The 16,982-nt window shown below is 37.6% G+C and overlaps 1 protein-coding gene across 2 annotated transcripts in view; it reads right to left on the bottom strand.

Annotated features, from left to right (window-relative positions):
• Positions 1-16,764, bottom strand: part of cep152 (centrosomal protein 152) — a 33,000-nt gene extending 16,236 nt beyond the window's left edge. For both annotated transcript variants that reach the window (XM_048157783.1, XM_048157784.1), the window contains exons 1-10: positions 16,485-16,764; positions 16,119-16,217; positions 7,336-7,445; positions 6,884-6,941; positions 6,445-6,774; positions 6,204-6,366; positions 5,636-5,776; positions 1,665-1,804; positions 1,335-1,535; positions 1,076-1,223 (exon numbers count right to left, since the gene is read on the bottom strand). In XM_048157783.1, the coding sequence (XP_048013740.1) occupies positions 1,076-1,223; positions 1,335-1,535; positions 1,665-1,804; positions 5,636-5,776; positions 6,204-6,366; positions 6,445-6,774; positions 6,884-6,941; positions 7,336-7,445; positions 16,119-16,208 (1,381 nt within the window). In that variant the 5' untranslated portion in view covers positions 16,209-16,217; positions 16,485-16,764. The remainder of the gene's footprint in view (positions 1-1,075; positions 1,224-1,334; positions 1,536-1,664; positions 1,805-5,635; positions 5,777-6,203; positions 6,367-6,444; positions 6,775-6,883; positions 6,942-7,335; positions 7,446-16,118; positions 16,218-16,484) is intronic.
• Positions 16,765-16,982: the final 218 nt, after the last annotated feature.

Raw genomic sequence — 16,982 nt, 5'->3', positions numbered from 1 at the left:
AACAGTTTATGCTTTAAGAAACCTTAAAAATTGATTTCTGAGGAAAAATAAAATGGTACCAAAATACAGAATATGAACCCTTTGAAAAGTAAAAAATAAATAAATAAAAAATTACATAAAATTAAAGAAATAAACTTTATTTTTAAATATGTAATATAATACTACTTATTTTTAAATATAATAACTGCAATAAAATATTATACTTGACTAATTAAACACGTTACAAATATAATAAAATATTTCAAATAATTAATATTTTAAAAATATGGGGAACATAAGTAAAAAAGTACAATGATATAAAAGTAAAGATAAAAAAATTATAAAATATATTTACATTGCAATATTATACTATTTTAAAATATAATAATTGTTATAAAACATTATACTTAATTTTTATTATTAAACAGCAATAATAATAATAATAATAATAATAATGATATAATAAAACATTATTTCAAATAACTACTTTTAACGGTGACATAAGAAAAGTTAAAATGCATATTATAATATTTAATAATAATACTTATTATATAATATAATAATTGCATTAAAACATTTTACTGGATTTTTTATTATTAAATAATAATAATAATATAAAACATTATTTCAAATATGTACTGTATATTTTAAACAAGAACATAAGAGGAAAAAATAAATATCAAAATAATAGAAAAAACTAGAAAAATTTTATACTTGAATACTCATTTTAAAATAAAAGAAAATAATATTTGTAATTTGCAATATTATACTTTTTTATTATTAATAAATAATAATAATGCATATGTAATAATAATAATAATAATAATAATAATAATAATATTTTTTTAAATAAGATTTTATGTAATCATAAGACAATTTGAACAAACCCAAATCAAAGAGCACCTTCTGGTAAGTTAAATAAATGAAAGTGAATGTTCCCAGATTCTCATTCTTTGCTCAAATGTGTATTTGAGTCATTGTAGTTTAGCTGTAAGGCTTAAACTGTTTTAACTGCAGGAGAAAAAGATTACCGACCCATGAGACTCCAGCAATCACAACAGTCAACATAAACAGAAGCACGTGGGATGCCACATACCAGTGTGGAGTAGTTTGGCACACTGCTGCTGGCTCTCCTCCAGGCGCTGTGTGAGGGTGTTAATAACCAAGGCTCTGTCCACCTGATCCTCTTCCCTCTGACGCTCCAGCTGCCGGACCTGATCCAGCAAACGCTGGCCTGCCTCAGCCTGATAAACACACACACAGCGAAAACACAGGCTTGTACTGCCCTCTGTTGAATACCGCATGTAAGGGGTTAATTTGCGCTTTGGAATCATTCTTATCTACACATCTCTGACCTGCTCATTCAGACTCTGTGATTGGGCGTCTAGTTTCTGCTGAAGGGCAAGCAGTCTGGCTTCATACTGCTCCCGGATGGCGGTTGTGTCCCTATCGTGCTGCTCACGTGCTCGAGTCAGAGTGTCCGAGCGACACAGCTCCATCATCTGCTGCTTCATGCTGTCCATCGCCGCCTCGGCCACACGCTGCTGCTTTACGCTCTGTGTATGCACACATTTCCTCTTTTACAAGGGTTATCACACAGTGTTTTACTGCTCTGCACTATTTTAACGAGCCCTAATTGCATGATTTTACTTTGACTTACTCATCATGAAATCACGAGCTCGTACCTCTTGCTCTCTGTCTGTGAGAGACTGAATCTGTTTCTCCAGAGATCTGATTCTCCCCTGCAGCTGAGCTTCTCTCTCTTTGGCCTCCTCTACCAGAGCACTGGACTCCTTCAGTGACACTGTCAGTCCGTCCTTCTCATCTTGATGAAAAGAAACAGTATTAAAATGAGATGAGACCCACACTTATAACACATTCTAGGAATCAAACTTTGGTAATATGTTAAGACTATCAAAACTTTCACATTAAAGGTGCCATCAAACGTTTTTTTACAAGATGTAATATAAGTCTAAGGTGTCCCCTGAATGTGTCTGTGAAGTTGCAGCTCAAAACACCCCATAGATTTTTTTTTATTAATTTTTTTAACTGCCTTTTTTGGGGCATCATTAAATATGAGCCGATTTATGCTGTGCGGCCCCTTTAAATCTCGTGCTCTCCGCCCACGGAGCTCGCGCTTGCCTTTAACAACATAAACACAGTTTACGCAGCTAATGTAACCCTCAAAATGGATCTTTACAAAGTGTTCGTCATGCATGCGGCATGCATGCGTCGGATTATGTGAGTATTGTATACTGTTATATTGTTTACATTGATTCTGAATGAATTTGAGGCTGTGCTCTGTGGCTAACGGCTAATGCTACACTGTTGGAGAGATTTATAAAGAATGAAGTTGTGTTTATGAATTATACAGACTGCAAGTGTTTAATAATGAAAATAACGACGGCTCTTGTCTCCGTGAATTCAGTAAGAAACGATGGTAACTTTAACCACATTTAACAGTACATTAGCAACATGCTAACGAAACATTTAGAAAGACAATTTACAAATATCACTAAAAATATCATGTTATCATGTCAGTTATTATCGCTCCATCTGCCATTTTTCGCTATTGTTCTTGCTTGCTTACCTAGTCTGATGATTCAGCTGTGCACAGATCCAGACGTTAATACTGGCTTGTCTAATGCCTTGAACATGGACTGGCATATGCAAATATTGGGGGCGTACATATTAATGATCCCGACTGTTACGTAACAGTCGGTGTTATGTTGAGATTCACCTGTTCTTCGGAGGTCGTTTAAACAAATGAGATTTATATAAGAAGGAGGAAACAATGGAGTTTGAGACTCAATGTATGTCATTTCCATGTACTGAACTCTTGTTATTCAACTATGCCTAGATAAATTCAATTTTTCATTCGAGGGCACCTTTAAGACTGTAAAAATCTTTATTTTTACTCTAAATTTTTAGTCACCGTGAAATCAAAATTGAAACTTCTTGTTTTTGTATTTATCCGTGGACATCATTAATTTTTCAATTCATCGGCCATCATTATCTTTAATCAAAAAAATATTTCTTCTTATTGGTTATCGGCAATAATCCATACGAATAACAAATTTTTTAATCTATTGGTTATCGGCAATAATCCACACTGATAACCGATAGATTAAAAAAAAGGTTCTACAAACAATACCACATTTATAGTTTCATATTTTAAATATATAAGTCCACTGCATTCCAAACAACATAAATGATGACTTCGTAGTGCATTTCTCAGGAAAATACCGATGGGTGAGACCGCGCACTGCAAGTGTAACATCAAACAAAGCGCGTGCCTCTCCTGTGCAGTGAAGCCTGCGAATGTCGTAATTCGCTTCAGCGTTTACGAACTTTATGAAAGATTATTTTACGGAAGGTTCGAGTTGTGTATGTGTGGTGAGGAATTGGAAGCAAGCAGAATCCGGGTGTTTCTAAAGCACACTCAGCGTCATCGAGCATCTGAATAAAAACTAAGCTCAGAATCGATTCTGAGATCCAGAATCGCTGGAGAGAGGATCGCGATGCATCGATGGATCGATTTTTTTCTCCCACCCCTAGTACTTAGTGCATAACCTGATATTGCTGAGTTCAACATGTTCCTGGGTCAACATTTTTGTTGATCCTGGAACAACATTCAAATCGGATTTGAGGGACAATTTTACAGATTATGTCAAGTTTAGGCTTAAAATCATGAATTGGTGCTTCAACATCAGTGTTATTCATCTATCAATTCCCTCTGATTTTTGGGATAACTTATGGGAGGGTTAGGTTTAGGGCTGACCGATATATTGCATGCGATTGTCACGCGCATTTCGTCAGTAAAATTCATCTGCGATAATGAACGCAATATTGCGTAGCTTGTTAGTGATCTACGGTTCTGTCTAGGGATGTCCAGATCCGATCACGTGATCGGAAATCGGGCCCGATCATGTGGTTTCAGACTCGATCGGAATCGGACGTTACCTCCCGATCAGGACTCGGATATATATGTATATTCTCATTATTTTTTAAACACATCTATAGTGATGCGGTAGCACAGAGTTAGGCCTGTTTCACACTGCAAGCGTAAGCGGCGCGTGAGTAGCGCATATTTTTTTCAGCATGCATGTCAACCAACGGATGCATTCACACAGGCAGCAGGAGCAGCTCGTAAAGCGTCAGGCAGGAGCGTCGCGTAAGCAGCAATGCCGCGATCGTCTCGGCACCGAGTCTATCCCTGGTCTCAATCAGCTCCCTAGCTCCCTAGGTCGTGAATCAGTATATAATGAAAGTGAATGTGGCTGATACCCTGATCAGTGCCCTGACTACTGAACCAGGGAGCTGATTGAGACACACGCTGCGCTGCTGATGCGTAATTAAAGTGAAAGCACACTTTTGATGGACAAAATAAATATAATTTCACACAAAAAGTGTTCAAAATGCACACAATACGCATGTCTAATGTGTTTTAACAAGAATTTGAGTATGACAGAAAAGAAAATTAAGAATCAAAAATAATAATAGAAGATTTACCCATTTAAACTTGTTTTTTATTATTCAGTTTGGGTTAAAGTATGGTGTATTATAAAAAACTAAAGTAAACTAGCCAGAAAATATGATATATTTATAAACATTATTTTAGTTATTACACAGACTGCAGCATACCCAAATCAAACCAAATATATTTGTTTTTATATTAGCCTTTTTTATATTTACTGTTGCAATAAAGTGAAGTGAAGTGAACAATTTATGTTATTTATTACTTGATTGTTCAAGCTACCTCACAGAAGTGCTCTGTTTGTAATTAAATAAAAAATAAGGAACGTCCTGGATCTGTTTTTTTTCGCTCTTCTTTATTCTTTTTTTTGATGTATTATAGAAGTATCGAATCGGGACTCGGTATCGGCAGATACTCAAAATCAAATGACTCGGACTCGGACTTGAGGGCAAAAAAACCTGATCGGGACATCCCTAGTTCTGTCTATTAAATGCCGCTCCATTTGAAAGCAGGTGATGGCGATTTAGCGGTAATCAGGGAACCGGCTTTACTGACGAAATGCGCGTGACAATCTCATGTGATATATCGCCCAGCCCTAGTTAGGTTTAGGGGTAGGAATAGGGTTAAGATTACCTTTTCAGACTAGGATGTTGTTCCAGGATCAACAAAATATGTTGACCCAGGAACGCATCTAACTCAGCAATATCAGGACATGCAGTACTTAGTCACCGTCACTATAGTTACAGTTGATAGATCCCATTGCACTTTCATACAGACAGCATTCGAAAAGTTGTGCGGTGGTATGACCGTGTGAAGAGGATATCGTGAAACTCAAATTCTCAAAACTGGCCATGGTGAAAAACCAAAAAAAAAAACAAAAAAAAAACAACCATATCTATCGAGAGTGACGATTACTAAAAATTGGATTTGGCTTTTCAGCAAGAAAAACAAGAAAGTGTTTCTAAAGTTATGCCAGTTGAATTTATTCATACTTGAGCACAAATTGAAATGTCTATATGGACTAATGGCATAGTGACATTTTTATTCGGGGTAGTACTGTAATCCTGTAGCCCAGGGGCCTCTGGTTATCTAAAGCCGCAGCTGATTATAATGGCTAATACCTTTTTGAAACTAACATTTCAGAGCTGAATTTAAAACAGTTAATCTTATTAATCTGACCTTTGACGATGGCGAACTGGTGCTCCAGATATCTCATCCTCCTCCTGCAGTCCTCTAGTTTCTGTTCCAGCTCCTCAATCTGTCTGGATTGAGCTTGGTTTAAAATCTGTAGCTGCGCCAGCTGCTGACCTTCTGCTGTATCTGAACAACATTCATACAACACACTTCAATATCCCAAAATACTACTAACATACTCAATACAGATATGTTTTCAATCAATTTTAGATTATATCAATTGTACTACGGTTTAAAAGTTTGGGGTCAGTAAGATTTTTTAAAAGAAATTAATGCTTTAATTCATCAAAAGTGATAGTAAAGACATTAACATTGTTATAAAAGATTTCTATTTCAAATAAATTGGTTTCCACAAAAATACTAAGCAGCAAAAATTGTGTCTTGAGCAGCAAATCAGCATATTAGAATGATTTCTGAAGGATCATGTGACACTGAAGACTGGAGTAATGATGCTGAAAATTCAGCTTTTTATTATTACACAATATTACTGTTTTTACTGTATCAAATAAATGAAGCCTTGGCTTTTGAATGGTAATGTATAACAGTATCTCACTCTGTGTTGCATCCAGGAAGTCCCTCTGCAGCTGGTCAAAGTGGCCATTCTGACTGGTCACTTGAGGACTGAACATCTTCGGCTGATTTGAAGGTTGATGTGGGTGGTAACTGGCCTTGTAGTGGTCAGTGGGTTTGTTCCCAGCTCCTCCATTATCAAAAACCTTACACAAATGTGCAAAATTATTAAATAGGCATACAAATTTTAATAAATAAAGTAAAAATCGGCTACAGACATTCACCTGAAAGCGGTTTCTGATGTTGTTATGCTCTCCGTGGCCCTCGTCTCCATGGTAACCTGCCCCATGATGAAGAGCGTTATGGGTGTACGCTTCCTGCTCCGCTCCATCCCCAGTGGAGAAGTCAGTGCCGTGGGACTCGTCCGTGCCTGCAGATGAGTGTGCATAGTCTCCGCTCTGGTACTGGTAGTTCTGTCCGTTCTGCAGGTCCCAGCCGGAGGGTAAATGTTCTGTCCCGGTCTGGAGGTGATGAGGGTGACTGTTGGTCTGAGACGTGTGACTCTTATAACTGTAGTCCTCATGATAAGATCCTTGATCGTACTCTTCATATTGCTGTAACACACGCAAGAAAAAACAACTTGTTATAGTACATTAAATGCACCAGCAGTAATTTAGTTTTACATCACCATTTTCATCTTTTCAATGAAACAGATAAACTCACTTCCTCATGGGAAGGTCTTGGAGGCTCCCACTGTGGCACATTCCAGGCTTGCTGCGGTCTGAAAGACAAACAGACACCCAATACATTTATGTATTTATCAGTGTGCACGCGTTTTTATTCAGGCTGCATACAAAAACAGTGTGAACTGCCAAAGTTTATGTGGTTTGTGTCAGTAAATGTTTATTAGATATTATAAATGTTAAATATATTAAAAATGTATGTTTTATGAATGCCAACAGTTTTACTTTCAATTATTATACAGAACTATTACACAACAACAGTAAGCTAATGAAGACAGAGAATGGGAGCTCTTGTGTGTCTGCGCAAAATAAAAGCCCTGCTTTAGACACTTACCGAACAAATATGTATTGGCTGATGCCGATAATTAAAAAAAATTATATTAGCCTTGGAGATATAGCAGTAAAGCACTAGTTTTGGTATGTATAGTGTACCTGTTGTTGTCTTCTGGGTGACTGCAGGTGGAGCGGTCGAGCTCAGGTGAGGGGCAGTCACCACTGTCATCCAGCATATCATCAGGGAGATCAGTCAGGAGCTTGTGGAGCTAAAACAAGAAAACAATCATTCAGAACCATAGCCACCACAACCTTTTTCTCTTCTGCCAGACTGTTAAGGCGCAAGAACTGACCGGGATGTTAGTATGATATTATTGCTATTAGTAGCTTTGTATCTTGGGTAATTTAAAATAACTGATAATGATTTGAGAACACCTGAAGTCTTTTAAAATATATCAACTTTCCTTTATCCGTTTAACATTATTTCATTATTTAAAGGTGCCCTAGAATTTAAAATTGAATTTACCATGGCATAGTTGAATAACAAGAGTTCAGTACATGGAAATGACATACAGTGAGTCTCAAACTCCATTGTTTCCTCCTTCTTATGTAAATCTCATTTGTTTAAAAGACCTCCAAAAAACAGGCGAATCTCAACATAACACCGACTGTGACGCAACACTTGGGGTGTACGCCCCCAATATTTGCATATGCCAGCTCATGTTCAAGGCATTAGACAAGGGCAGCCAGTATTAACGTCTGGATCTGTGCACAGCTGAATCATCAGACTAGGTAAGCAAACAAGAACAATAGCGAAAAATGGCAGATGGAGCGATAATAACTGACATGATCCATGATAACATGATATTTTTAGTGATATTTGTAAATTGTCTTTCTAAATGTTTCGTTAGCATGTTGCTAATGTACTGTTAAATGTGGTTAAAGTTACCATCATTTCTTACTGTATTCACAGAGACAAGAGCCGTCGCTATTTTCAATATTAAACACTTGCAGTCTGTATAATTCATAAACACAACTTCATTCTTTATAAATCTCTCCAACAGTGTAGCATTAGCCGTTAGCCACGGAGCACAGCCTCAAATTCATTCAGAATCAAATGTAAACATCCAAATAAAAACCATACTAACGCGATTAGACATGCTGCATGACGAACACTTTGTAAAGATCCATTTTGAGGGTTATATTAGCTGTGTGAACTTTGTTTATGCGGTTTAAGGCAGTCGCGAGCTCGGGGGGCGGGGAGCACGCGAATTTAAAGGGGCCGCAGCCTGAATCGGTGCATTTATAATGATGCCCCAAAATAGGCAGTTAAAAAAAAAATCTATGGGGTATTTTGAGCTGAAACTTCACAGACACATTCAGGGGAAACCTTAGACTTATATTACATTGTGGCGACCAGGGCGGGCGAGAGCCGTGAGGGAATGGCGCGAGGCCGGTGGCGCGAGAGTTAATGAGCCCCACCTGGGAGGCGCACCGGCCTTGAGTCTCTCACGGAGGAGCTCCGGGAGCATAAACGGAGGAGCGACGACAGTGAAGGACGAGATATTATTTTTTTATATCCAGGCCTGGATATTATTTTATGTTTTATTATGTTTGTGTGGCCGGCAGACATCCGCAGGGGTCTGCCGGCATTACTTTCGTTTTGTTCTTTGTTTATTTTGGTATTAAAGTTTTGTTGAATGTTCGCCGGTTCCCGCCTCCTTCTTCCCGTATATACGAACTGTGTTACATTCCTCCCAGGTGGGGCTCATTAACTCTCGCGCCACCGGCCTCGTGCCGTTCCGTCGCGGCTCTCGCCCACCCTGTAATGCAACACTTTTTATGATTAGTTAACCTTGAGAGCTGAAATAGTAAAAACGTCCTAAAAGTTTTCGAGAGACTTAGCTATTTCAAATGGAAAGATGTCAGCCAATCACAGCAGTGGGCGTTTACACTGAAGTCTCACAGCCCCGTTACAAACCCCAAAACACTTGAATTAATTACATTAATTGAAAAGTGTACTATGCAAGTAGTAATAAAGATGTTGGCCGTCATAACGATGACAGTAGCGCACACTAAAGTAGTAGCTGTTCTGTGTTCCGGCACAGTTAGCGCGTACCACGCTCGAGCCCAACTGAACCGTGCTCTGGCCCACCTCTTGAAAGCGGGTCAGGGACGGCTAAACGAACCGCACCCGGGCACGGTACGGAGCGATCACATTTGTCAAACGTGCTCTGGCACGGTTCAGAGCGCCTAGAATGAGTAAACCCTTGGTGCTTTCATTGATGTAAAGGCTGTTTGCATCTCAAAAATGTGTTTTGGGGTTTCATGACACTTTAAAAACACACATTTTAGCCTCAGTTTACACAAACTAACAATCAGGAATACATAAATAAATCAGTAAGTAAATATTATATAAACAAATGATTGTATAGCTTTCATAACATGGTTGACAAACTGTGTACAAAGTTTGTTTCGTGTATGTTTTAGATCAGGAGTATCCAATCCTGCTATTTTTTTTTATTTTATTTTTTTTTGTCATGGCTGACCATAAATAATTTCTTATTTATTTTTATCCTGCATCTCTAAAAAAAGTTTCAGTCAACCACGAATACACAAGACCATATTGAGCCCATCTCTTGGGGAATGTAATTTTAAACATTATCATCATTTTTCTCAGAAGTTGCTCAATACAACTTCAATTTTAAAACTGAAACTATGAGAAATGAAACAATCATGTGCAAGCAACCGATTCACTGCAGGTCCCATAGCAACCGTTTACAAAAACACACCCGCCCGGTTACAGACATGCTGAACTTTCACACAAACACATGGCCCAGAGGTGTCTTAAAGGAGCCTCGCACACTTAACTTACAGCAACTCCAATATCATTCACTTCATGATAAAACAAATCAAAAGGACAGACAGTCAAACTCACCCTCCATAACTCCTGCTGGATGACTCTCACATCCTGAAACGTTCCCTCAGAAACGAAACTTTCCCGCATTTACACTCCTACCACAGCTCCTGCAGGACTCACTGACATACTGAAGGACTACTGTGTGCAATGCTGGATATCAGCAGCGTGAGTCATATGAGAAAAGAAAGCAGAAAACGAGGAACTAAGCAATCCTCATTTGTCCAGGCTGAGGTCGGCCCATTGTGGGGGTCAGAATATACGTTTCAGTTAACTGGAGCAGAAACATTCCTCCTCTGATGGACCAAAAAGACAAACAGCCTGTGAAAATGACAGTGCATGTGATGCACATCAAAATCCATGGTCACCATTCACCTCATACTATTATTTTCTGATACTAGTCCATATGGAAGGTGCCTATAATTGATCCCTCCAATCAGAGCAAACATTTACCCAGAGATAGGAGCTCTAATGATCTCTCAGTAAAGAGCAGTGAGTATGTAGGGCAGTGGAAACACAAACACACCTGACTGCATTGCACTTGCACTAATGGCAGCAAACGTTCATTCATACAGCCGATAGCTGTAAGGTGAGTCACTCAGAAAACACACGTTTCTGATTGGAGAAGACCTGCCTTTTAAAAACAAACACAAGTGACCGAAAACAGAAGAATCTTTAACTACTATTATGAATAACTTATTCAACAAATGTGGGCTGGGCGACTTGACTACATGTACAGTAAAAGTCAGCTGTAAGGCCTTATTTTTTGTTAACGCTGAAACAAAGTCGCATGAAAAACACTAAATGTTCCATTTCTTACAGCATTTATTAATGGTTACAGTGCATGAAGGCCATATCACAGAAGGACTTGATTATCATAACAGTTCCCAATATTGAAGACACACGAAAATTTGTTCAATAAGATTTTTGTCTATTATTATAAAACTGTCTCCACCCAAAAAATACCATGTACCACTAACAATAGCAAGCAGCAAATCAAATAAGTATACACTATAAATCAAAAGTTTTAGATCTGTAAGATTTTTTTTAATGTAAATGTTTAATGCTGCATTTATTTGATCCAAAATTCCACAAAAACAGTAATATTGTGAAATATTTTTACAATTTTAAAGAAACTGTTTTCTATTTGAATATATTTTAAAAAGTAATTTATTCCTGTGATGGTAAAGCTGAATTTTCAGCATCATTACTCCAGTCTTCAGTGTCACATGATCCTTCAGAAATCATTCTAATATGCTGATTCGCTGCTCAAGAAACATTTATGATTATCAATGTTGAAAACAGTTTTCTGCTTAAAGGTGCACTCAGTAGCATTTCAAAAACACTGTTTGGAAGTTAGTCGGGCGATACCGACAACAATCGTCTAACCAATCAGCATTAGGGGGCGTATGACGGTCGAGGAGAGAGAACGAGCAAGAGGGAGAAACTGCAGAAAAAAAAACTGCAGAAAAAGAGATAGGACACAGGGATGTGTCCCCAGGGATGACGCGTTTTTGTAGGCCAACCCAGAAGTTAGCGGCGCACGGGTTCCCTCGATCGAAAGCCTGTGCATTTTTCCCATAGACTTTTGGAAAAATCGCAGAAAATAAGCTCTGTGTTTAACAAAGGGTTATGACACTTACACGTTTTGTCTTTCAAGATAATCTTTACAAGTGAACACAACATTTATAGATTTTGAAGCCTAAATAAAGTCGTCAGATATAAAAGGCTAACAGTAGGCTATAAACGGACTACAGCACACCATGGTCGCGGATCAACGTCACCACCAAGCTTCCTCAAACTTTATTTAAAAAACAACTTTATTTAAAAACATGTTAGCAGATTATGATCTGTGCTGTTATGAATACTTATCCACTTTTTCATGAGAAATGCTGTCCAAATGTCCTGTTTGTCATGATGACGTCTAAAGTCCCCGCCAAAGGAAGTAGTCCCTTTTAGCAACTTGTTAGCAACCGCCGTTTTTAAGACACAGTAAAAGTTTAAAAAAAATCACAAGTGGGTTATAACTGGTGTGTTTTATGTCATAGATCAAAACGTGAAAATATTTAAGGTCTGTGGTTAACAAAGCCCCTATTTCAGGCGATTTAGCAAAAACCCATTCAAAAAACCCATAGACTTTACGGCGTTGGAACCGGAAGTCCTAAAATGCTAACTCGCTTCCGGGTTTTGCCTACAAAAATTCGTCATCCCTGAGGCACTCTATACAAAAGAGCTCAAAAGAGGCGGCTTTGATCCCGCTACTCATGTGAGTAACACTGGGTTTTGATGGTCTGGAGCTGCTGTGCTGTTGGCGATTAACAACAAACTCTTGTTTGTATTTACTCTTGTGCACTGCAAGTTCATTTTTTGTGCTTTCTTGTCGTTCGTTCATCAACTGCGCTTTATTTTTCATGAAGACATCCACTTGTATTGTGTGTGAAACAGCGGCCAGATAGTGAGAGTTTTGCTGTTAAACCACTGCACACTGTCAACTGCGTCATTGTTAGTGCATTGCCTCGCATGTCAGCGGCGAACGGGCCGGGGTTCGAGACCAACTCGGAGCAGGGTGGTTAGAATTGTGAGTTTTGGAGGTGGAGCAATGAAGAGAGGGGTGTGTTTGTTTGGTTTGATTTCAAATATCAACAATGTCCAACAACGAATTTGAGAACTCGCATACAGCACCTTTAAAGGTCCCGTTCTTCGTGATCCCATGTTTCAAACTTTAGTTAGTGTGTAATGTTGTTGTTAGAGTATAAATAAAATCTGTAAAATTTTAAAGCTCAAAGTTCAATGCCAAGCGAGATATTTTATTTAACAGAAGTCGCCTACATCGAACGGCCAGTTTGGACTACATCCCTCTACTTCCTTCTTTAATGACGTCACTAAAACAGTTTTTTGACTAACCTCCGCCCACAGGAATACACAAGAGTTGCGTTTGTAGAGTGTGTTTGTCGCCATGTCGTCGAAACGCTGTTATTTTCATCCCGCAGTCCAATCACCGGGTCTGATTCCGGCTCAAATTGATAGGGTAAAATTAAAGACATGTTTACAATAACACTGAGCGCGTGCATCTCCACGTTATGGTAAGAGGCGTGACCTTTCCGGGCAAGATGCGCTAAACTGCTGTCGAATCACAACACAGGAACCGCTGGCACAATCAGAACTCGTTACGTATTTCTGAAGGAGGGACTTCATAGAACAAGGAAGTCATCAGCCCGTTTTTATGACAGTGGAAACAGCGGTATACAGATAAGTAAATTATGTGAAAAATACTGTGTTTTTTTACACACGAAACATGAACACGTTATATTGCACACTATAAACACAATCAAAGCTTCAAAAAAAACACGAAAAACGGGACCTTTATAAAAAAAAATTTCAGGATTCTTTGTTTGAATAGAAAGTTCAAAACATCCACATTTATTTGAAATGGAAATCTTTTGCAACATTTATTTTTTGCAACATTTATCTTTACAGTCACCTTTAAATCAATTTAAAGGGTTAATTCAGCAAAAAAATAAAGATTTTGTCTTTATTTACTCACCCTCATGTTGTTCCAAACCAGTAAGACTTTCATTCATCTTAGGAACACAAATTAAGATCTTTTTAAAGAAAGAGAGAGAGAGCTCTGAGACAGTCTACACAACTACCACTTTGACGCTTCAAAAAGTTCATAAAGAGATCCTAAAAACTAATCCATATGAATCGAGCGGTTTAGTCCAAATTTTCTGAAGAGACTCGATCGCTTTTAGTGATGAACAGATTTAACTTAGGCTTTTGACAAAAATATAATCATATAAACATATTTCACATATAAACATTCATCAACTCAAACATCAGTTGTGGGAAACGTAAGTTCGAGCACGTCAAAGTTTCAGTTGCGTAGCTGTCAATGTAGGGATAGAAAAAAATCTCTCAGATTTCATCAAAAATATCTTAATTTGTGTTCTGAAGATGATCAAAGGTCTTATGGGTGTGGAACGACTTGAAGGTGAGTAATTAATGACATTATTTTCATTTTTGGGTGAACTAACCCTTTAATGCACTTTGCTGAATATTAATTTCTTACTAACCCCAAACTTAAGAATGATAGTGTATAATGGGAAGTGTATCTGTTTAAAAGCAGCAACTGGCCACCATTTTTGTCTCCATTTTTTTTTTTTTATCATCACAATTTAGCATTTTTCCTATTCACTTAAACAGTCATACATTGTGATAAAGTAATAGATAGAATAGATTCATAATAGTCCTTTATCACTGTAGCTTGTCAGATTGTATGAACATGATCCCTGCTGTAAGCCATGTCACACTGTGTTGTCATTAATGTCAGATGGTACGGCAGTCAAGACACGTTATAAACAGACACATGCAAGAAGACTCGTCCAGAGTTTTACATCATCAATCTGTGACGCGTTCAGTAACGTAAGCTGTATTTACATGCACGATTGAAATGGTGGCTAGTCAAAAAAAATGATTGCAATAGTCATTAAAGGTTTAGTTCACCCAAAAATAAAAATTATCCCATGATTTACTCACCCTCAAGTCATCCTAGGTGTATATGACTACCTTCTTTCAGTCAAACACAATCAGAGATATATATATATATATATATTCTGGCTCTTCCAAGCTTTATAATGGTAGTGAATGAGGGCCGAGATTTTGAAACCCAAAAAGCACATCCATCCATCGTAAAAGTAATTCATACGGCTCCAGGGGGTTAATAAAGGCCTTCTAAAGTGAAGAAAAATATCCATATATAAAATAACTAGCTTCTGGCAGACGACGCATGATGGATGGATGCATTTTTTTGGGCTTCAAAATCTCGCCCCCCATTCACTACCATTATAAAGTTTGGAAGAGCCAGGATATTTTTAAGTAGTGAACTGGACAGATAAAACAAATAAACAAATGTTGGCACTTTTTAAATTGCTGTCCTCAGTAGAACGTAATTATGGAAGTCCACACAAGGAAAATTTTGTAAATCTTAATTATGACATAAAAAGTTGAAATTACGACACTAGCTCTGCGCCCAAAATCACGTACTGTCTGAGCAGGTACTTCATTTGAATTTACTTCGCGATTTAAAAAAAAAAAATGTTATATATAGTGTGGATGTGTGTAGTATGAATGAAATTCAGACGTACATCCGACATGTTGTTACTGTCACATGACCTACCAGCATCAGTTGCGTGACTTCAATTCATAAATCCTCTCCCATGGCCTCATGGGATAGTAAACCTTCATGTAACGTTCATATGACATCAAAAACAGTACGCCAAAAGAGTAGTATGTCCAAATACATAGTATTCGAAAAAACAGTAGGCGAAAAGACCAACTATTTCTCGAAAACTATGTATTCAGACATACTACTCTTTTGGCGTACTGTTTTTCACATACTATATAGTAGGGAAGTATTCAATTTCTAACACAGCATAAGTCATATTTATGAGATGAAAGTCGAAACTATGACATAAAAAGTCAAAATTATGCCAGTCAATTTAGACAGTCAATAAGACCAAACAATAAGACTAAACATGTTGAGATATATAACAACAATTAGTTTTCTGTGTATAAATATATCAAAACAGATGTTCTCTTGTCTATTAAAACATATAAATATTAAAGCGTCTTTGGTGTTTCCATGGTTTCTACAAAATAAAACCAGAAACCGAGGGTAACGAGGGTATGACGCAATTGACAGGCGACTCCTCACACGTCCCGGAGCCTTGGTTAAAATGGCAATTTTCTCATGATTTACAAATAGTTGGAAACATTTGGGATATTGTAAGTACTCAAGTGAACAAAATAAATAACACTGGCCTAGTGGTTTTTGGATATTTTACTGCAAAAATCTTACATATTGCACCTTTAATCTACTAGATTAAAATAATCAGTCCTTGATACTCCTACATACAGTATGCAGAGCATCAGACGTGTTTTCACTACAGATGACAGATGTCAGTGTGGTGGGTGTGTTTGTGTATTTCTGTGAAATAAGTGCAGTGTTCAGTAACTGTACAGATACCTCTTGTTCTCTGGCATAGTCTTCCTGATCATACTCCTCCTCTTCCTCCTGCTGTGTCTGTAAAGCAGCACTGTCAAAATCAATGGACATCCTGCTGACCTGAGAGGACGAATAACACATCTGAGACAGGAAATGACCAGCAATCATATCCACTTACACCTCATTTAACTGATAAAAACGAGAGAAACTCTGTAAATATATTTGCTAGCGCGTATGTATCATCATAAAACATTGTTAATCCTACATACACACATATATATCGTTTCTCTGCAACACATTACACATTATCCGCACTTTCGCAGCAGTAGCTTGTTCATTTAGCACTAGTTTACGAACTTCAGTATAGTTTAAATAGTCTCTACTTACCTTTGAAGACTTTATTAAGTCGCCAGAGTTACATTAACACAATAATCCAACATGAAGCGCTTCTGTGAGGAACATTACAAGCTCATATCACAACAACACTGATATGAAACGACACGAGTGTGATAAATAACCCGTCTGTTCCGCCGTTACGGGTGCTAAAACTCGTTTAATGTCGCCTAAAAGCGATATTATAGCTAATGTTTTGATAAAAGTGTCTGTCCATTGAAACATGGCGCTCTAAACAGCGGCAAAAGTCCTGGATTCTGATTGGCTGACGGAGGGACGACGTCATATGAACGTTACAGTCAATGGTTACGGCATATCATGTGTCCTTTTTATTGTATTCCTATATTATTATTTTTTTTTGTATATCCCCCTAGCATTTGAAATTTCAGTATTGTTGTAACTGTATGGAATGTGTTTCTCTGTTCAATAAAATTTATAAAAAAAAAAAAAAAAAAAAAAAACGGCATATCATGTCAACCAAAATTTATTTTT

The sequence above is a fragment of the Megalobrama amblycephala genome, linkage group LG15 (genome assembly GCF_018812025.1).
Source record: "Megalobrama amblycephala isolate DHTTF-2021 linkage group LG15, ASM1881202v1, whole genome shotgun sequence".
In the NCBI taxonomy this organism is placed as follows: Eukaryota; Metazoa; Chordata; class Actinopteri; order Cypriniformes; family Xenocyprididae; genus Megalobrama; species Megalobrama amblycephala.
The sequence above is the reverse complement of the archived record's forward strand: the minus strand, read 5'-3'. Positions and strand labels throughout refer to the sequence as shown.